The sequence below is a fragment of the Melozone crissalis genome, unplaced genomic scaffold (assembly GCF_028551555.1).
Source record: "Melozone crissalis strain CALT ecotype California unplaced genomic scaffold, PUWL_Pcris_2 ptg000026l_1, whole genome shotgun sequence".
Lineage (NCBI taxonomy): Eukaryota > Metazoa > Chordata > Aves > Passeriformes > Passerellidae > Melozone > Melozone crissalis.
The window spans coordinates 8,937,158-8,960,187 of record NW_026535804.1 but is presented as its reverse complement, the minus strand read 5'-3'; the positions used below and the strand labels follow the sequence as shown (position 1 = coordinate 8,960,187).

Here is a 23,030-nt window from a genome sequence, read left to right as displayed (position 1 = left end):
ATTCAGACCTAACAATAAAATATTTTTTGTGTGTATTAAAAAGTTTTATTCAAGTAGTAAATTGTGGTAGCCTAAATGAGCTACAGTTATTAAACTTGTAAATATATAAAACATAGAGAGAAAGAGCTACAAGGGTGTGTGTGCCCATGCTGAGTTTGTGTATTGTAGCAATTATAGTTTCTGCATAACATATATGGCAAAACCATCCTTTATAACAATAAATATGTATTTTTTTAAAAGCTATAAAGGTTTATTAATAAAATAAGTGCTGTTAAATGTTCTCTATGAAAGTATAATTAGCCAGTGCATACTCTATGGATGCACAGAGATGAATGTGCTTGTGCAGGTGCATGTATATGTGTGGCTACTGGATCAAATACACTCTCTGTCTCATTAAAAACTTTTGTATTAATAAAGTTATTGATATATTTACAAAGATGTATGAAAGTAGGAAGCTAAAAGCAATTATTATAAACATGGCATATGAAAATGAAATTTTAATTTATTTATAAATTTATAGACACATATCTTTAATGTGTGTATTAAAATATATTAATTTATATTAGAGCTATATATTTAAAACTAATGAAAGCATGCACACAGAGGGGAGATTGTGTCAGTGTTTTATTAAAACATACATTTTGTGCACAATAGATACTGTGTATTTAAAATGCAGACTTTTATAGGTAGGTGTGCCTATATATCATGCTCTATACCCTGCTATAAATATACAAATACATATGTACACATTTTAATAACCTGTATACAGGAAGGCTTAGTCCTGAATTATAGTTTTTCTCTCTCAGGTTGTATCTTTATATAAACTAGATATCTAAAAGCCTGTAGTATGTATTATCTGTCATGTGGTCCATATAAAATATTAGCTATATAGAGAGTAAAATTAATAAATTATGTTGCATACTACAATAAAAAGTTCTCCTTGATATGCAGCATTTTTATGAATTTACTGTATGAATTTATAGTGAATTAACACATGATCACATCTCATAATATATAAAGTGTATAATGTATATATGGAAATGGTGCTTCCACTGTACCACTTTATTACTTTTATATATAAAATATTTTTGTTAAAATAGTAAACAGTACTAATTATGGTATAATTTGAATTAATCTCCTGTAAATGCACATTTGCTGTGGTTATACCCAACCCTGGTGGCAGCTGGGATCCATCCCCTGGTGGGACAGACCAGAGGATGGAGGAGATAAAATTCCCTCCCAAAAGCCCTGATACACCAAAACAAGCACACAGCTGAGAGAAGAAAAATTTAAAAGTTTATTAAACATTAAGAATAACAGACAAAAAAAAAAAAGATTTGGGCTGAACAGCATACAGGATGCAAACCATTTCTTGTCATACAGATAATTTGATCTATTTGTTAAACTTGTATTTAATTCTGTCTTGTGGTGTTGCCAGAAATACGATGGTTGATCACATATAAGTTTTAATATAATTTTCTTTTCTTCACATAAAAAAGTCAACAAAATAAAAATAAACTGCACATCTCTATTGTAAAATTACCTGCAAAAATAATTTTAAAGCAATAATTTGGGGGTATTACAAACCCACAGAGGCAAGATATTCAAATGAGAGGGGTCTGAACTGATCCCATCCCTGGTGCTGGCTCCGGCTCCTCCCCTGCATTCTGAATTTCTTGCTTTTGTGGATTCAAGTCAGAAATTATTTCCATGGTGCTTGGTTTAGTGACTTCACCCCCCCTCCTCTGCCACGGGCTTTCCACAGAGAGCCCCAAGGTGCTCGGATGCACAAATCCATCTCCAGTCCCACTGATTTCTAGAGGGCGTTCTTTTGTAAAAAGAAAAAATCCACTTCTAAGGTTCAGCAAAAAATGAAAGAGAAGACAAGCATTTTACCAATGCTTATAGTGTAATAGAGGTCAGTGAATTATTTAGATAAGCTATTAATTATTCTGCAAATATATATATTTCTATTTTTATAAAATTACAATTTCTTATACCTAAAAGCTCCTTCATGAGCAACGAAGCCATCAGAGGCATGATGAGCCCAGCTGAGCCGTCCTCGGGAACTGACAAATGAGCTGAACTTCCACTTATTTATTTTCATTGTTTTTTTCAGGGAGACAACCTGGATAGTGAACTTGGGGATTTTCCAAATTTTAAGCCCACACATTCTGCCTTTTTTTTTTTTTTTTTTTTTAATTTTTTCCCCAGGTGAGCTTTTCAGAGCAGCCAGAGTGCCCACGTCCCACGGGAAATGGGGAGAGCCCAAGCCCCACGGGCTCCTCAGAAATTCCCCATCCCAGAGGAGAGGCTGTGGCAGCTGTGACACTCCCAGGGCTGGGAGGGGACAATGAGGAGGCACCAAGGTGGCTCTGGGACAGCTGGGCAAGGCAGAGCCAGAACCCTGTGCTCCTGCCTCAATAAACCTGATATCCAGCCTTCAACCGCTTCCCCCCCCTTCCCTGCCCTAAGAAACAAAACAATTCTCTTTTTCCTTTCCCAAGCTGCACTTTACACAAAGTTTTGTGGTCACAACCCGCCCTGGCAGTGGCACCAGTGACCTCACCCTGCTCTTGGGGCAAAATTCCCCTTTGTGGGGGGGACCGGAGCCTGCTGCAGTTTGCTGTGCTGCTGCTGAGGGTGTGTTCACCTTCCCTTTCCAGAGGGAACACCAGGGGCATTCCCAAGGGGCTGCAGCAGAGACCCCACCTGTGCCAGACCCTCCTGACCCTGCAGGGCCTCCTGCCAACCTTCAGGGGATAACTCACTGCGCTTCAGAGCTTCTGCAGCACGTGGAAACTCCATTTGCTGCACAAATGGGCAAGCACTGCACCTTACAGGACACCGACAAGCCAGGTATGATTGTGGAAAAATACTGGAGAGATGCCATCCATGCAAGGGTGCTTTAATGCTGACCAAAATGCTGAGCTCTCTGCAGCCATCTCCTGAAGCATGAATCATGATTTAATGGAATGGACAACGTTTCTATTTGAAAATAAAGTCAGAACGCTTAGAAAACTGTGAGCAAGACGTAGCACCGTATTTTCCTCACGTTACTAACTGTGTGCAGTACACAGAGCTGTGTACAGGATCTGAGCTGTTTGTAACAAAAAAATTCAGCTGGAAACAGATTCTAGCAGCAGCAGCAGATTGGAAATTACGATGAGTGGTTTTGTGTTGTATATTATTTTTCTGCCGTTACAAAATGTTGTAATGTCCAATCAATAGTTGACTAAAATCCATGTTGTGCTTTGTCCCTGTTAAACAGTTTCTTTATGTGTTTCTGATGAAAAATAAAAAAGTCTCTCTTTTTCAGTAATATGGAAAATCCTGGAAAGCCATATTACTTCCATAAAAATTTAATTTAAAGCACAGAACATGCCAGCGTGCCAGGCTTAAAATTATGGATTAAAAAAAAAGAAGAAAACGACAACCAACAAACCCCTAAGCATTTCCTTTCTATACAATAATGGAGAATATATATCTTTGCTATATATTTTAAACATGGAATAGCTTTTTCTTTTTGCTATATATATGTCTTTCAAAATACATTGTCAGTATTTGTACTTGAAAAATACTGTACAAAACGAACATACTATAATTATTCTGTATAAACTTTATACATTTTATAATATCTATCCTTTTGGTCTAGAGTAAACACTTAGATTGATCGGATTAACCACAGTATATGACAACACCATCCCCCTCTGAAATACACCAGTGTCTCTTACATTCATTTTTCAGAAGTCCACTTTATATTAGAACATACATGTTCAAAAGCAGTTTAAAACAATGAAGTTCAGAACCATCAGTTCATGTCACACTCAAAACAACAATCACTAAGAAAAAATGGGCTTTGCAAACCAGTGACTTCTTCTAACTGAATAAAAGTGATTTTTTTTTTAAACAGCAAGATATAATCCACAGAAAATATATTACAAAACGTGGGAAAAAACCAACTGAATTTAGGTATTTATTCAACTTTTAATCACAAAATGGAGTAACTAACTGAAAACAGAAAAGCCCCTCTGATTTCAACATCAGATCTGATTTGACGCTATTTAATTTTGTTCTCATTTCCAACCAACGATCCTGCTCCTCACACGTGCGCTGCCCCACGGCAGGGACACAGCCAGCACAGCATGGGAACGTGTCCCAGCTCATGGGAACGTGTCTGGGACTTTTTGGAACTCCTTGTTAAAGACATGGAGGCTGCTGTTGGGCAGGGAACCACCGCACGTCCACGGGGAACATGCGGGCAGCATGCACGCAGGATTATTGCTTCAGGTACAGGCAGTGCAAGGAACACACTCTGTGCTCTACCAACAACTCCCACCTACCTACCTGGGGTCCGTGGAGAGAAAAGGAACCTTAGCAGCTACAGAGAAGCCATTATGGGATCTATCATGAGTAAAGCTAAACTCAGGCTAACAGCACTTTTTAAATCTGAAGACAATTATTACCAAAACTTAAAAATACAACGAAAGCGATCTATAAATTAATAGTTCTGCAGTGTAGTACTAAATTATTATTTGTGCACTTTATTAGCATGTTAAGTTTTCTGATTAGACAGACTTAAAACGATAGCTTGTTACTCTCGAAAAAAAACTGAGATCTACCTTTTTTTTCTTTTTTCTTTTTTTTTTTCTTTTTTTTTTTTTGTAATTTATGCCGGGATCTTTCCAAGTAAATCAGGAGGATGGAACTGATTACGAGAACATAAAACCCCTACTCTGAAGCAGCACTGAAGGAAAAAAAAAAAAAAAAATATATATATATATATAATAAAAAGCTTACTATGGCGGTTCTCAACAGTCCAGGTAAAAATGTGGCACCCTTTGAAGAGGGCTGATAAAAATGGGAAGTGCTGAGATGCGCACGCACACGCACAGCCACGCACATGCACACCCACAGACACAGACCTGGGCACACACGTGTGCACACACACACACGCAGGGACACGTACACGCAAACAAAAAGAAAAAAAAAAAAAACAACAAAAAAACCAACGTTAAGTCAGTTTTGTTTCTGCTTCTGGTAAAGTGCTGAAGACAGAAAGGTTGGTTTGGGTGCGGTGCTATCAAACAGGAAACACATTGTCCATCTAGTCAAATGCCAACCCGCAACAAAGAAAAAAAAAAAAAGGAAAAAAAGAAAAGAAAAAAGAAAAAAAAAACCCAAAACACCCCACCACCCCCAGCTGGGATTTACAGGGGGCCGTGCCGAGCTTCGTACTTGGCCAGGACGTTCTTGCACTTGCCCAGCTCTTTCCGCAGGTCGGCCACCTCCTGGCGCAGGGCCGAGTTCTCCTTCTCCAGGAAGGAGGCGCGGATGGCGATCTGGTTCTCCTTCAGCCGCCGCGCGTCCCGCGAGCGCTTCGCCGCCATGTTGTTCTTTCTGCGCCGGGCCCAGTATTTGTCATCCTGCTCGTGAGACACACAGAGAGGCAAGCAAAGGTGTTACACTTGGCTAGAGGCAGAGCTGCCCACCGGGAGCCGCTCCGGGCCGTGGCACGGCGGGGCCGGAGTCGCAGCTTTGTGTGGCACAATCCGCCCTGGCAGCGCGGGTGCCCTCACGTGCTTCTGTCAAAATGTTTACACTAACCCCCTCATCCTCCTGACAGGGAATTCCTCCCAGGAAAAGTGAGGCAATGTTCCGGAGGTACAATCCATCTCCCATCTAGGCTGACCCAGTTAGCACATCCACCTCCGTGTGCCGTGACTCACCCTCAACACTGGCTGCAGCAGCACTAAGTTACCTCTGGCCCTGCTCAGCGCTGCCAGCCAACACCTGGTCCACTCTCTGTGTTGCTATCACCCATTTCATCCACTGCTCTGCTCTTTTTTAATGTTCAAAGCACTCTACGGAGCCCCAAAATGTTCCTGTCTGCACCACTGTCACCACAAGAGGATTCCTTGGCACAGTGATCATGGCTGTTCTGGGACCAACCACAGAGATTAGTGCAATAGGCTTTGGCTGTGGAAAAAAAACATTGGACAGAAATAGGTCCACTACTCCCTGAGGTTTCATAAGCTAACACATTCCCAAAGTGTTATCCCTGAAGACTTGCCTCTGGATTACCTTACTGCATTGGTGTATCAAAGACTCGAAGTAAGGACTGAATTTCACCTGATTTTTCCACTCTTCCAATGAAGTGGCCTTCAGCAAAATGGCAGTTTTCATGTTGCTTCATAACCGAATTAAGTTCTAGAACTTTGGAACAACTCAGGAAATACAAAGCAGGTAGAATCTCTTGTGAAAAGTGAAATTCTGTCCCCTGCAGAGTATGAGTGATGCAGCCACTCAACCCTCAAACTCTGCCTGGCCAAGTCACAGAGTTCAAACTCCCTCTTTCTCCATCCTAACATGCTTCCATTTCCCCGTGCAGCTCCCAAGGACCAGCACAGGGCAGCAGACCCAGCTGCTCCTCTGCTGCACTGAGCAAACATCCACCACTCCTGGGTGCTTGCGGCCAGCCCAATCCTGCTGCTCTGCACCTTCTGCTGCTGCACAAGGCACAGCAGGAGCAAAACAACTGCTGGCAGGAGGGCTCTTGAACTGCTTTCCATCAGTTTGGCTCAACAAAGAGTGCAGGAATGCTGATCTGGAGCCAGCATTATCTCTAAATGGCTCTTCACCTGTACGTAGATGGGCCCCAGTAAAATCCTCCGAAAAAAACAAGCATGCAGCAAAAAGCTGTGACCCAAATCTTGTTTATAATTTCCCATCTCAATTCACTCCATAAAAATCAGCTTTAAGCAATTTATTAGTGTGCCACCTAGGCTTCATCCCTCTTTATTTTAACAAATTGCTATGGCAAATCCCTTAATCCAGGCCTGAAAGAGGTAAGGCTGGCATTTCCAAATCACATGCAGCCCAGAGACGATTGACTGCTCTAATCTGCTTACCCTCCCCCAAAACCCAGAGGCTCCACATGCCAGGGCAGGAGCAGCACTTGGGTCAAGCACTCTGAAAGGAGTCAAGGGCAAGTGATGGGATGATCCTGAGGGAATGAGAGACCCTGAGCTCCTGCTTCCCTCCTGGGCTGCACTGCTGGGCTCCACCTCTGGCCAACAGCTTGCTTTGATGAATAAGGGCACCTGGGAGACGAGACAAAGGGAGAAACTCCAGCCATTCCTGCAGCAAATACCTCTCCCTTGGGCACTGCACCCCAACAGGGCATCACAGGCAGCAGAACTTGCCCAGGTAAGCAACAAGGTGCAGGCAAAGCTTTGCAAAGGAAAGCTGAGTGACAGCAACCTGAACACGACTGCAATTGTGATTTCTGTGCTTTTAACTCACACCACAGCATGCTTAGGGATAAAAATAGCTTCTTTCCCTAATGCTATCAATCTGGTGCAAACACATGGCATCCCAGGCTCCCTGCACATGGCAGCCAGGGATTCCCACTGACTCCAACAGGCTCCCAGGCTGCGTCTCTTGGGGGCAGTAGCAACAGCAGAATGAAATTCTGCCCTGGCTGCCTCTGATAAGAGAGATCCTCTTGGAAAGCACATACCAGGAAAACAATTTTGCAAGTAATATTCAGAGTGTTTGATAACCTGGATCAGTTGATTAATTTTCTTGCTATCTTCATGCACTTTGCTCTTCACATCTCAGAAGCAGTGAGTGGCACAGACTCTTTCTTCTAAAATATTGATGTCATGTTGTATTTTACATATTGTATTAAAACACACCTCTCAGCAGAAAAATTCTGTTTTCTTCTGTTTTCCTACCACTTGTCTAGATTCTTTCACCTGGATTAGTGAATATATATTAGTGAAATAGCTTTTACTATAGTGCTCTCATTCATTATTAAACACAGAACTACAGCAACTTCCCAATAAGACACAATATACTTCAGTATGTCATCAGGGTCCTCCATTCTCCTTGAAGGATTCACAGCCTGTGCTGAATAGACAGAGGATGAAGAAAAAGGAAACATGAATAGAGACAGGATGAAGAAAAAGGAAACATGATCAGGCTGTTTCATAAGTGGGAAATATGGGACAAAGCAAGCTTGTCCAAGGTCAAGCAGGAAGTTTCTGGCATACAAAGGAAATGAATACTGAGCTCATGAATTTCAACTGTTGCATAACTAATAAGGGACATCCTCCCTTCGGTCTCATCCAGAACCCTGAACACTTTTATTCTACAAGCAAAGTCAGATTTACACGGAAAGATTTACCTTACATGACAAAACAGATTCATGCTCCAAATCTGTACCTCAGTGAGCAATGTCAGAGACCCTGCAGGAATCACCTCGTCACCAGCTCCCAATTACCTTCAGGTCATCTGGGATGAAGACTTTGCGAGCTTTCTTAATCATGGGCTGGGGTTTCAGCTCCTCCTCGGAGAACTTGCGCTTGCGAGGATCGAACATCTCCTGGCCAGGAATGCTGGACAGAGCAAGATCTGCAGGGTCAGGCTCGTAGCCCACAGGAACTTGGATCGTCTCAGGATCAATGGGGCTTGGTGTGTTCCGGTTTGCTGGCAAGATCTGACCTGCAGAAATACAGGACAAATACAGCTGGGTTAGGAAAATAAGTTAATTGTAGCAAAGGGTTTTAGAAGATCTCTACGTATTTTACTAGCAGTAATTCTTTCAGCTTTCCCTTCATATTGGGTATCTATGCTTACTGAATATTAGGTTGTCCATTCTGCAAGGTGCATATTCTGAGCCAGACGTGCTCATGGCCTTTATTTTCAGAATCTGTTCCTAACTCTGGTTGCTAATCTTGGATTCCAACGTAACATCACTGAATCCAGCACTGAGCTGCACTGGACTGCAGGCAGAAGATATATTGCTCCAACCTGAGCCACTTCATTAGGATCCCATCCTCAGGAACAGATCAGAAGTACTGTCATTCAGTTCAGATCTATCAGCACACTGTAACCCCTCCCAGTTATACCTCTGAGGGTATGTTTATTTTACAATCAAACAATGTACTGTACATGCCACGAATAGCATCTTATAAAAATGTACTTTTAGCTGTGCTGAAGCACTCCAAGGAGACAGCTATTTATACTTTATTAAATCCTACCAGGGATGTTCTAAAAGGCAGTGAAGGAAACCAGTGATATTGAAGGCTACAATGATTCCTTAAAGATGCTCTGCAGAAATTAAAAAGACACTTATCGATGTTGCATTTCTTTTTTATGGTATATAAAATCTAATACAAAGGAGCGTATCCCCAGAAAATGATTGATATACCTCCCATTTTTCTCTTTTTGATTTTAGATAAAGCCTTCAAGATCCTACAGCACCAATTCGGGCACCATTCCCACTAAAAATCCAATTTAAAATCTCAACCAAAGGCTCCAAAAATAGGATCCTGAAGTCAGCTGCCTAAACATGGACTATCCCCGGGGGCAGAATTTTCAGAAGTTTTCACATGCCTCAGAAGTAGAAGCCTCACAGACTTCAGAGGGAGGCCTTCTGATTGAAGCACATATTCTTTTATCATTTTGGCTATTTGCTAATTCACTTTGACTTTAGCAATATGACGGCTTTCATGATAACTACAAAAACATCCTGTGGCTGCGTAATGTTTCCTTACTTGTGCCCATGTCTGCAATATTTAGGGTGTAAAACAGTAAACATTACATGTCATTTCTAATTCCAAGGCCAACATTAACAATGTAGTTTTTATTTTAATAATATGGGGACTGCACGGAAAACGCACCGGGGGAATTGCACTGCGCAAGGGCTTGCTAAGGGAGAGCTTTTGTAACTCTTCTATTAGAGCTGATAAAATCAGCTTCCAGGAAAGGCTGGTGAGGGCCGGGGAGAGGAGAAAAGGAGGATCAAAGTTATCAAAATATAGATGGAGAGGAGAGGGAGCGCGAGGGAAGGATGCTGCTGCTCGCACGGTGCCGCTGCGGAGCGGCTGGGCTGGGACGCGGTGCTGCGAACGGCGCTGCGCTGTGCCCCGTTAATGCAGCCGGGAACCGCGGTGCCAGCCAGGGCTGCTCCCGGGGCTAGGAACGCGGCGTTTCCAGGTGTCACCCCGTTAATGCAGCCGGGAACCGCGGTGCCAGCCAGGGCTGCTCCCGGGGCTAGGAACGCGGCGTTTCCAGGTGTCACCCCGTTAATGCAGCCGGGAACCGCGGTGCCAGGGCTGCTCCCGGGGCTAGGAACGCGGCGTTTCCAGGTGTCACCCCGTTAATGCAGCCGGGAACCGGGGTGCCAGGGCTGCTCCCGGGGCTAGGAACGCGGCGTTTCCAGGTGTCACCCCGTTAATGCAGCCGGGAACCGCGGTGCCAGCCAGGGCTGCTCCCGGGGCTAGGAACGCGGCGTTTCCAGGTGTCACCCCGTTAATGCAGCCGGGAACCGCGGTGCCAGGGCTGCTCCCGGGGCTAGGAACGTGCCGTTTCCAGGTGTCACCCCGTTAATGCAGCCGGGAACCGGGGTGCCAGGGCTGCTGCCCGCTCTCGGGACCAGGAACGGGGCGCTGCGCTGTCCCCGTTAATGCAGCCGGGAACCGGGGTGCCAGGGCTGCCCCCGGGGCTAGGAACGTGCCGTTTCCAGCTATCACCCCGTTAATACAGCCGGGAACCGGCGGTGCCAGCGCTGCTCCCCGCTCCCGGGGCCAGTTCCAGCTATCACCCCGTTAATACAGCCGGGAACCGGCGGTGCCAGCGCTGCTCCCCGCTCTCGGGGCTCGGAACGCGGCGTTTCCAGCTGTCACCCCGTTAGCACAGCCGGGAAGCGGCAGCGGCCTTTCCCCGGCCCGCCCGCGCAGCGCTCCGGGATTACCGGGACAGCCGCGGGGAGGGAGGCTCGGCCCGCACGGCTCTGGCCCCGAGCGGCTTCCCCCACAAGCTTCATCCCTCCTGGAGACGGCGGAGCGCCGGTGTGAGTCACCTCCCCGCCCGCTGTCACCTCCCCGCCCGCTGTCACCTCCCGTCAAGGGACGCGCACCCGGCCGTGGGGCCGATCCATCGCTGATGGATGGAGGGGCTGCCAGGGGCTCCTTTGAAGGACGAAACACAGGAAAATTTGCTGCTCCGCAGCAGCCAGGTATTCCTTACTGCAGACAAATACATAGATGGATGCACCTAAAAATGGTGCACTTTCTGTAATACTGATAAAAATGAAGCAATACACGAGCTCTGAGTACTTTTATAATATTTCTGGTGAGCCTGCAGGGTGTTTCTAAAAGTAAAATGGATTGTGAAATCTGGCCCGGCTTTCTAGTTGTCCCACGTATTTAAATATTGCTGAAGTTCTTGATATGCAGGATCAGTTTGCATATTATCATTTATCCATAACGTGCCCTATTACACAATTACATGAGCTCTGCAGACACTGGCCTCAAGAAATTTTACAATATCACCCTAAAAACAGGGCAAAAATGCTCCTTTTAGACATGGGAAATCGAGGCATTGCATCTTGGCAACACAAGAGCAAAACAAAGAGCGATGCACCTCCACAGTGGTGTGGGAGAAGACACAGTCGAGGTCCTGCCTTGCTCCCTCCACGCACACATTTCCTCTCCCCTGCTTTAGGAAGCTCTCACAACTACAGACCTGGCCCTTCAGGTCCAAGATGTTCCAGTGCCAGTGAGAGGCTCGTTCAAAGGGAATGCTGTTCACCCAAGCCTGAACAAACCATGTGTCTGAACACTGTCATGAGGAGCCCCAAGAGTGCAGCCCTGTGAGATCTCCTACACCCACATGGCACACACACCTCTGCCAGTCTCTGTTCCGTCATGCTCCTGCAAACGATCAGCAATTCCGTCAAGAACAACACACTTAACAAGGGTACCTCAAGCCCCAGGCAGAAAAACCAGAAACGCTTTGTCCAGCATTTTACATTGGGCAACTCCTGGCACCCGGGACCTCTTATTCTATCAAGTTCTGCCAATAGTGCAAGCCAGGAACCTGTCTTCGTTAGTTTGCTGGCGAGGGGCCATGACATCTCTGCGGCGCTGGAACTTGTCACAATGCAAGGGGACAGCGTGGGCTGCGCTGGCCCCGGCTCCGCTGTGGCTGCGGGAGCGCAGAGCGCGGCCTCGCCTCACATCGCCCCCCGGGCTCCTCTCCCCGCCTGTGCGCGGCACTTTCGCTCTGCATCCTCCTGCCAAATTTGTTCGGGGTGTTATTTTTGTGCGCTGAATTCCTCGCAATCAGAGGTAGGTCAAATAAGCACAGCAATCTGAATGTCATGTGCCCAGCAGCCGACTAATCCTTGCATCAGCAAGTTTCCCAGCTGTCACAACAGCCACAAAAGGGCTGCTCGGAGGCTCTGATGCACAAGGAATCGGCCAAGGAGGAAACCCACGCTGCAAGGTAAGGCCCCTCAGTGCCCAGCACGGGAGCCAGATGCCTCTGCCAGGCTCTGCATTATTTAAACACTCTGTGCTCACAAACAGCGGCCAAATTTTCACAACAGTGAAGTGGCTGGACTGTTTAATGTGCTTAAGCTTTGTTCTCAATGGGGGATGATGACTGCCAAGTGTTTTGGAAAGAACTTAGCCCCTCTATTTAAGTTGCTGAAATGAGAACTCTTGAGCATTAAGCTCTTTTGGAAATCCAGCTGCAGAGCTCCACGGTGGTGGTGGTGGTGGAAGCGAGCCGGGAACAATTGTTAATGGAAACTTCCCCTCATACCACCCTAGTGATGTGTCTCAACCATGGCCTGGAGAGACCACAACTGTGTCAACACCGGCCTTTTGTCTGGAGCCTTTCCCACTTACAGAACTCCACTCAAGCAAGGAGGAGAATGCCAGGACAGACACAGCTCCAGGTGTCTCCTGGCAAAGGGACCAGCAGGTTTTGACAACCCCAGCAATTCTGCTGCCCTAACATCTTGGCCTTGCTAACGCTTTTGGTGTTTCTCTGGCAGATATTAGCATAGTGGAAAATTTTCCATAAAAAAGGACTTGAAAGAAAGTTTGCTCTTCTAATTCTTTCAGTCGTCCTCCTCCTCCTCCCAGCAGAGACTGCCAGTGAGAAGTCCAATGTAATGGCAATATTTTCAGTGTGATTCCTTTTACAGAGAGAAGTGGACTGAGGCCATTCCCTTGTGTCATCTAGGTGACCAGACTGCTGGTAAAAAAAAAACAGAAGCTTTAAATTCCTTGCAATAATTAAAATTCCCAGTTCAAAAGTATAGCAGCATTTTTGTATGCCTACAAAACCTCAAATGCTGATCTGGTATCATAGGGAGTTCAATCACCACATCCTGACTCTTAATTTCCCCTTTTTGAAACATCCCACCTACCAGCTGTGCCCAGGAGAGTGAGGACGGAAATAACCTCTTCAGCTGCACTACTGCTTGGCAGACTTCTTATCTGTGCTGCGAGAGATCCCTGGTAAATTATGTGGAACACAATTCTGAATCATTCAACTCCCATAGAAATGTGTCTGATTTTCAGAAAATCTCCCTTCTCACAGCCCTTCTACACTCCTCATCAGCTCAACAGCTGGCTGGAGAACAGCACCGAGAGGAAGAAAAGGGAGTGAAAATGTTCTAATCAAAATATTTTTCCCTATTTTTTACACACATTGGAGGGAAATAAAAGAGGAGTTTCCTACTCAATTTATTAGCAGCCCAGAGATAAAACATGTGTTTGCTAATCATTTTTCTTTATATAAACGGAAGGCACATTGTGTGTGTCAGTCAGGCTCTGCAGCACAGTGGTTAAACTGACAGATAATCCTCACCCAGAGCTACTCCAGAGCCCTCCCTGTGTGTTTTCCAAGCCATCTATCCCCTTGGCAGCTGGCCAGCTATTTGGGATGGTTCCCTTACTCCAAATCACAGCCTGTCCTGGACTGATCTGTCATCCAGCTCTGCATTAACTCCTTCAGCCTCCTGAAGTTCTCTCCCTGCAGAACCCACAGCAAGAGCGCAGGGATCAAGACAGGCAAAAATCCCCACAGGAGGCAAAGTAAAAGGGGCATTCTGGAGGTCAGGATTTATCTAAGGGCAGCACCATGTCATGCAATCATTCCTCACCTACAATATTATAAGCAACCTTTTATCTATCCTATCTTGTTCTATGTAATTTCCCTGCTATTAGGATTGTAGTTGTTTTCCAGAAACCAAACCATTTAGGTGGACAGGACCAAAGCCACACGCTGGAATCCTCCTGCCCTCAACTGGAAGGACAAACCAAGCCACTCTCTGTCTTGGGGTGAAGAAGACACTTCACCTCTGGGTGTGTTTATGCAAGCAATTATAGGAGCTTTATTTTCTTCCCAAGCAACAGGAGATCTGTGTATTTTGACCAGAGTTCCAAGCTGGCATGGACATTCCCCTATTCCTTATCTTACACAAACTCGATTCTGCTGAGCATGGGGTGACTGCAAACACTTCCTGCAGAAAGAAGGATCACAACGTAATTCACTGGTTTTAACACACACTATAGGACTGGCACACAAAAGGGTTTATAAATATGTACTTTTTGAAGATACCAGCATTGTTTACAAACCTGGCGCATTTAATTATGAAAGAATTGCCATCTCCCCTCTCAGCATTGTGTGCCTCCTGCTCCAGGCCTCTACAGCATTATTCCAGGCAGGACTGGGAGTCTTAATAAGACTGCCTAACAGTTCCCATTAGAGGATGCTGTCTTCAGTTCCTTCAGCCTTCGCCAGATTTCAACCATTCTGTTTGGATTTCTTGTGCGCCAACTGCTTCTGCCAAAATGGTTCTACAGTTTCCCGAAAAAGGTTCCACAAAAAATACTTTGTTTTGAACCTGTTAAAAATTTCTGGCAGACTTCTCACTGCAGTGTGCTAGTGGCCTGTGCACTGGAAGAGAGGGCAGCTCCTGGGTCAGTGTTACTTCAGAGAACCACACAACAGTTTAGATTGGAAAAGCCCTCCAAGATCATCGAGTCCAAGCATAAATCCAGCACTGGCAGCTCCGCCACGAAACTATGACTTCAGTGCCACATCTCCATGTTTTTTAAAAACCTCCAGAGCTGTGATGCAACCACTTCTCTGGGCAACATGTTCCAGCTGTGGGCATGCTCAGGCTGGAGGAGAAGGGGAGGATTTCATCGAGTGGTTAGGACTCAAAGCTGAGAAGGGGGTAAGGAGAGGAAGGCGAGGATGGCAGACTGGCAGCCAAAGATGAGAGGGAGAGAGCCTGGAAGGGGAGGGCTGTTCCAGCAAAGGCTGTGGTGAATGCACTCAGTAGAAGAGCACTGTTGAAGGAACAGGGCAGGATGAGCCTGTGCTGATGGGACAAACACAGCCCCAGATTCCCTTCAGTGCCACAGACTCTCTTCAACAAATAAAACACTGGCAAACCTCCCTGTCCTCCTTCAGCTCCTTACAGCAAGGGTCAGCTGTCATCCTCTACTCAGTCCCACCAGCAGGACACTGTGGGGTGCTGTCAGATCCATTTCTACTCATTTCCAATGAGCACTTTCACCCATTTTGATTTACTCAAATAAATCCATATAACATGTGCCATAAATTATTCCAACCTCCTGTAGAGAAACAATTTCAGGAGTTCCCTCCAGCACTGACGACCACTGCATCTGTGTGCTTCAGAAACAGCTTCTTCCCCACCAGACTCCATGAAAGAAGGGGCAACACTTACCCTTGCAGATGAAGCAGTACAGATATTTTAAATCAAATCATCATTCTCTCAGGTTAGTATATATTGTAGGCATTGGCTGCATTTCAAATAGGACTCTCACGGGCTTCTGCAGCTGTGGGGCACAGGTGAGAGCCACCCAAGGTGTCACACTGGGCTCCTCATAGAAAGGGAAGCAAACACATGGTGGGACACATCCACAAAATCAAATTAATTGCTCATAATTCTGCTGAAACTTTAAGCAAAGTCCAGTCTCTCCAGACAAAATCCTTAGGTCCTTCCTGCCAGATTTTCCCTTCTTCTCCTGCTGTTCCCTGCATCCTCTCACATCTGCAGAAAATGAGGTCAAGATCCAAGATCCTACAGACAACCACTTCCTTCCTGAAATGGCCCAGATTCAGCCCAGAGCTGCTCTGAGCGCTGCAGGCAAAATGGGAGAAGGGGGAAGAAGAGGATATAATGTAATTAAAGCCTGCATTTCCAAGGGACAGGCTCTGCTATCCAAGGCTGCACACGTGGCCTTCAGTCGAGTGCCTGCAGATCTTCCAGGGACTCACTGGCAAGCCTGTGCTTACCATGGAGTGCCTGGAATACACCTTGCCTGCTGGCCCAGCAATGTTCTGCCCTTCAAAACAATAAACAAACAAATAGGAGGCACCAGCAGGTAAAATCAGCCACTAACATCTCCTGGAGTTCAGACTCATCTCCTCTTCTGTAAGACCCAAACTCTGAAAGCCTCCTCGGATTTAGCCAGCGTGAAGGCAGCAGCACTTATGAGCTCAATGAGGCCTCATCTCTGAAAACAACCAGGAAATCCAATTTTTATTCCTTTCCAAACTACCCCTGCAAGATGCCTGACAGGAGTTGCTCGTGCTCTGAACAATTCCCTTGCAGAATGGCTACGTGGAGGAACAGAGGGTTTGATTCTGCTCCCAGGACACCCAACAGGGATTTTAAAATTCTTGAAATCATGAATTGATAAAATCTTGAAAGCATGAAATCCACAGTGTTCCTAAATACCTTTCTGATTTTTCTGTAGGATGCAGCCTTCCTTACAAAGATCAGCCAAGACGGAATTCAGTGGGGACAGGGCCTGAAGAAGAGCTGCAGGGAAGAACGTTCACACCGTATTTAATTTTAATTTACACTGGGCTTAGAAGCATGTCTCAGTTCAAGATGTTTATGTTCTCTGGTATCTTGGAGCTTCTTGACATCCTTTGGCATATTTTTGTTACCTGGCAATTCACATATAGCAAGATTCCTCAAGAAGTACAGTAATTCTTTTCTTAAAGGGAAGATTCCAGAGAAGCATCAGAGTTGTCAACCTGCTCTGAAGGAGACAAAAACATCCATTTTCCTTTCCTTGGACAATTATGTACACAACTTTAACAAACCAGTAGATTTTAGACAGAGCCCCTGGTTTAGGTAACAGCCTCATATACCACAGAGCCACAGAGGTTGGAAAAGATCTCCAAGATCATCGAGACAAACCTGTGCCCAATCCCCACCTTGCCAGCAGTGCAGAGCACTGAGTGCCACATCCAGGCCTTCCTTGGACACCTCCAGGGTCTGGGACTCCAAACCTCCCTGGGCATCCCCTTCCAATGCTAAACCACCCTTTCAAAGCAGAAATTCTCCTGGAATCCAGCAAGAACCTCCCCTGGTGCAGCTTGAGGCTGTTTGCTCTTGCCTTGCCCCTTGTTCCCTGGGAGACCCTCACCATCCACAAACGTGCCCTCATGAGGAATTCTGCTCAAAACAAACACTTGTCCCCAGGATGTGTCTGTGCCACTGCCAATGTGCTTTTCAACGCTGCAGACCAAGTCAGTCCCTCTCCCTTTGTTCTGTTTGTTTGTCTATCTAGGACAGCACGCTCTCAGTAAACAGGTCTCGCAAAGAGCCCTCCCGTAGCTCTGACAGCACATGCCACCCATGACTCATGGATCTATTACCCAGTTCTGGTACCCAAGCCCTGCTTGCCTGGGTGTGTTATCAAAACACAGCCAAGGGAGATTTCAGCTGGCATGGAAAGGCCACGTGAAACAGGTACATTTCCTCTGCCTCCCAATCAGCAGCTAATGGGGAGCCTGAGAGACAGACAACAGATGCTATCAGCAGCACTGGAATACATCCCTGAAGGAAAAGAGGTCACTGGGCAGAGTTACAGAACTTGAAAATCTCCTCCTCTCTTTTGATCTGCTCCGTACACACAAATCTGAACTATCTGTTGCAGTCACTTCTTACTTTTTATACATTTTACATTTCACTAAAACAAAGCACACTTTTTATGTGACAATTTATCGAGGGTGATTTGTATAAAATAATCACGTTTTAAGGATTAGAGCTGCCAGAATGGGAACACACTGTTCCCATAATCTAAGGAAGGCTGAGTACATTTTATTTTCTCTCTGCCTTAAATTAGGATCCCCTAATATGTTTTGGGAGTAAAAAAATCCAAACAAACAGCAAAACCCGAAAAATTATACTGGGGTTGTTACAGCCCAATAACTGCAGAGGTCTAACTTGCTTTTATATACTACTTTATTGCCAAGGAGCACACATAATGTCTGTGTGGTTGTAGATTTTTCTCTATTGATGCATTTATCTCCACTTATAAGCCATACAGATGCATCAGCCTGGGTAGCCTGAAAAAGGGGGCCAGAGGAAGGAAGGCAACACGAAGCCACGTAGGGAAAATTCCAGGAAAACAGGCTGTTGAATATTGACACTACCCCTGTGTCTGCAACTCCTTTACTGCAGCTGCATAAAACAGGTTTTGGTCCACTTCAGACACAGGAAAATCAGGTAACTTCAAAAAGCAGGCCTAATTAAAAGATATTACAGCACTGAACACTGGGCACTGATAAATTCACTTCTAAATGTGAGGAAGTCACTGAGCACCAGAAAATGGCAAGAAATGCTTTGCTGAGGAGCCTCCAATCCCAAAGTAATGCCTGCAGAGACTTCTGTGCCTCATAACAGCTCTCACACGGACCAGTCAGAGCAACATGTACCAAAACCTTTCCAAAGGCAGTGAAAAAGGCTGGTGATGGAATATCCCTTGAAGAAATCCTGGAATTCTGGTACATACATTCCTTCCTGTGACCTCCTCTGCAAACTGCCCACAGCCCTGAACTAAGCCTCTGAACACACTACTATGCATGTCCTCAATGCAACAGGCATGCTGAGCCTATGAAGATTGTGATCCATGTCAAAAATTAAATTAAAATGCCCCAAGACAGAAAAATCAAAGCTCCCTTCATTTATTGTGCAGTGCATTTACTGTGACACCTTCAGGAGGCATGTCAGCAAAAGGGATCCATATGAGATTGCCCTTTCTTCTAAACACTCTTCCCCCAATCCACAAGTAATACAGATTTTACTCCTGCTATCACACACAGCATGGCTCTCCACTGCCAATTAATGACAAAAAAAACCCGCATTAATATCTTAAGTCAATATGTTTTTAAAATTTCAATATATTAAAAACAATTTATTACTATTGCTATTATTATTAATATAATAATAGTAATAATATTGATAATAATATTAATTAAATAATAATAATAATAATAATAATAATAATAATAATAATAATAATAATAATAATATTATAACTTTAAGGCCAGCATGCACTGGCAAATCATTGATCACTTCTCTGCATACAGGAGCATTTAAACATGGGAGTTGGCATTTTATAAACACAGAGGGATGGAGAACCACTATTTTAAGCTTATTTAGGAGGGGGGAAGTGCCCTTATCCCTGAGACTTTCTATGTCTAAAACACTTAACAATGCACATTAAACACAGCAGTGCTTTACAAGCTGAGGTGCACAGAAGCAAATTGACTGCTTGGCTTCCTTTTTATACTGATGGTTGTTCCATTCTCTGCAGAGACAGCACAGGCCTCACAGCATTCTGTGGTCTGGGGCTTTTGGGAGGATTTGGGGGGAGGACAGAACAAAATCCTTCATGGTCTTACCCTCCTATTTCCTGGTCACCCGCAGAGTTCCCATGGTGTGCCCCTGCCCAGCACAGGATGGGGCCTGCAGGAGTTGGCCATGTGGAAAAAGGTGATTATTCTGTGTCCACATGGAAGGAGAAGCACTGGACAGCTGGAAAGCACTGCAGGCTGAGGGCAGCAGCAATTCATAGGCTTGGAAAATTATGTGGGCTTTACCTTTTACACTCCTGTTAACTCTGATTTTCATGAAGTAGGTGGTGTTGCTACAGCAACTGTCGTATCACATCATTTCTGCTGTCTCTGTCACAAGGATCATCTGATTTTATCTTAAACTCAGATATGCAGCTTTTCTTCAGCTATTCTAAAGCCCTCTGTATTTTGGATATGAAAAAATTATACAAAATAGAGCTGTGTCATATAAATGTGGTTCTTTTGGTTTTTTTTAATGTAGCAAAGGTTATGGAACATTTTTATTTGTTCTCCTTTTACAAATGCATAAGGAATAAAGAAAATGGCACTGGCAGATTTATGGTGTTCCAGATTTTCAGAAATAAATTAAGATAAGGTCTCACAATGAAGATGTTTCATGCCACCTTTAATGTTCTCTCTACAGAAGCTAACCCTGTGCGCCTGTGCACCTCAGCAGAAGTAACTCATCTATTCACAGGTGAAAACATTTTGCTTCCTCATGCCCAGGCTATTTGTGCACCTGCATTCCACAGAACTCACACCCAGCTCAGATGCTGCTGCCCACCCACAACACAACCCCAGCCCTCACCTGCTTGACCTGGAAAGGCGCCTCCTGAAGCAGAAGTCCCAACCCACCCTTACCTGGTCCAGAGGGTTTGTCCAAGCTGCTGGGACGAGGTGGTCACCCAGCTTTGCCTTGCTCAGTAACCCCAGAATGTGGTTCTACCTCTTTGGCCTCCAATCTGCTGCCTGGAAAATGTCTTTGAGGTTCAATGCACAAGCAAAATTCAATAAAATTCTGATTATGGAAAGGGTCTTTTCCATTTTTGTTATTAACATGCATTCCAATGTGTGCAGTCACAGATCTTCCTTTTAAAAATACAAAAAGCAACGTGGAACAGTAGTAAATATTCAGTTACACCCTTGGGCTGCTCAGGAAACAAAAGAAAAGCCCTACCTATAGTCAAAGGTTATTTCACAGACCTCTCAGCCAGCACAGCTCAGACATCCACATCAATCTCTGCCACAGCCTAAGCTAAGGAGTATTTAGATCTGCTTCTTGCTAAGGAGTATTTAGATCTGCTTCCTCCTGAGCATTTCCAGCCACCTCCAAAACAATGAGCACAGTCACCAAATTACACTTCATTGCTCCAGACAGGTTCTGGGCAGATAGAAATCTGCCAGTGTGGATCCTACCTGTGGGCAAGGACTGTGTCTAGTGCACCTGGTTAATTGTCACGTACAGAATTAAGATATCAAACAGCCTTCAGCTCCTTCAATTGCTTTGCAAACTTCATTTCAGTGCCCCTGGTACTTGACAACTGCTCTTGAGCTGATTTCAGAGAAACGAGTTTTCTGCAGTCCTGCTGTGCAGCCCCCTCCCAAAAGCTTGGGAAATTGTTGGCCAATTCCCAGCAAATTTGGCAGCAAGGCATCCCCGAGTGCTACCAACAAGCTTTGTGAAAACAATGTCAATGAGAGCAGCTCTTCCCTCCCTAGCTGCAGGAGCCTCCTTACACACCAGAGGACTCATGGAGGTTCTGCTGCTCATTCCTTGGGCAGGAGGCAGGAAGGGAAAAAAAAAATATTCACCAAGTCAGTGTTTGTTAATGGCAGTCATAAAAGCCATTTCATCCTCTTGTTCTCTCCTGGAATTGAGAATATCTCTTCACTTTATCCTAACCACTCATTTACTATTTTCAGTAATCAAGAGCAAAATTATTTGTTTCACAACTGCACTGTCACTTGACAATCCCTCTGAATTCCAAGCAGACACATCTGGTATTGATAGCCAGCAAGCAGCCATGCACATGGTCTGTCTTAAAAATCAATGCAGAAGACAGTCAGATGTGGACAGCCCAGCTGTCTGCTATCATCTGAGCACTTATTTATTCTTATAATATGTACTGAAAACCAGAACTCTACTAGAAAGAGCTTTTTTATATTATCCCCAGCACTTATTATGCAAGCAATTTAAGCCTTCCAACCAAGACACAGTAGGAGTGTTTGGGAATCAACAAATTTGCTCTGGCAGCAATGTAACATTCATTACTGGCTTTGAAGTAAGGAGGGGTTTGGTTGGAGAGGGGAATTTCTTTTATTTCCCTAAGAGTATGTTAAAATGTGGACAGAACGCTGGCTGGGTAGGACTCAGCTGAGAATCAGAATGCTGCAGATTTATGCTGGAAGCTGCCTGTCTGTCCCAGCTGAGGGATGCAATCCTGGTGTGTTTTTAGTGTGTGAGAGATCCCCTCTGCCCCTCTCCCCTGGGCTCTCCCTGCTGCTATTGCCACGTTGCACACCCACAACCACTCGGGCCTGGGGAAGAGCGGGTTAAACTTGGCGAAGAAGAAAAACACAAGCAAGAGAAACACCTTTCCTCTTTCTGCTCAACTGGGTAATTGGTGAGCAGGAACCTGCTTGATGAGTTTCAGCAGCTCCTCCAGATCAGCCAGGGCTGTTTCTGAGAGGGGCTCAAGCTGCCAACTGGATAAACACCAACAGGGCACCCCTTGCTAAGGCTTCTGATAAATAAAAATTTCCAGAAGGCAATGAAGCAGTTTGTATTCCAAAGATCCATCCAAACCCAGTAAGAGCAGGGAGCTGAAAAGGCAGAGTATTCTACAGATGTTATATACATCAAGCTGTCTAACAGTCAGAATAAATAGATGAGTTTAAAAGCAAAAAGAGGGGATTAAATAATGTTTACTGCAGTGGAGAGAGTGCAGCAGTAAAATTCAAATTATTAAATTAACAGGTTCTGCCCTAAGAATTTAAGGGGCCAAGAAAATTCTAGTCCTGCTCTGTACAATCCTCTGGGCTTATTACTTGATACTACTTATCTATGATGCAAAGATTTTATTTAAGTACTCAGTGATTTTGAGTCCACCTGGCTGAAATAAAAGCACGCAAGGATTGATTTTCCCATAAGGATTATCTTGTCTACCTGTATCAGATGTGTGTGCAAGCACGTGAGTTAAAAAAACTAAAAACAAACAGAACCAAACCCTGGCAAAATCTTGCTGTAATTTCAAACCAGTCCCAGCTGTACAATCACCAAAGCAGCCCCTATGGCAATCACTGTCCATATTATCACCTTCATTTCTATTTATTCACATCAAAGTTTCAATTAACTAAACACTACAACTGGCAAACAGGCATTTAGACACGCTGGGTTTTAAGATCAAGACTCAAAGCTCTCCCTTGCTGAAGCTCTGCCAGTTGACTCCAGATGAGAGCCTCTCCACTGGCTTTCTCCCAGGTTCCTCCTCTCTGAGGATGCAGAAGAGACTAAGGGGAAGCAAAAATGTATT

The 23,030-nt window shown here is 44.9% G+C and overlaps 1 protein-coding gene across 1 annotated transcript in view; it reads right to left on the bottom strand.

Moving 5' to 3' along the window:
- Positions 1 to 2,411: 2,411 nt before the first annotated feature.
- Positions 2,412 to 23,030, bottom strand: part of HLF (HLF transcription factor, PAR bZIP family member) — a 35,147-nt gene continuing 14,528 nt past the window's right edge. The window contains exons 3-4 of the mRNA XM_054278848.1: positions 8,288 to 8,508; positions 2,412 to 5,426 (exon numbers count right to left, since the gene is read on the bottom strand). Of these exons, the coding sequence (XP_054134823.1) occupies positions 5,211 to 5,426; positions 8,288 to 8,508 (437 nt within the window). The 3' untranslated portion in view covers positions 2,412 to 5,210. The remainder of the gene's footprint in view (positions 5,427 to 8,287; positions 8,509 to 23,030) is intronic.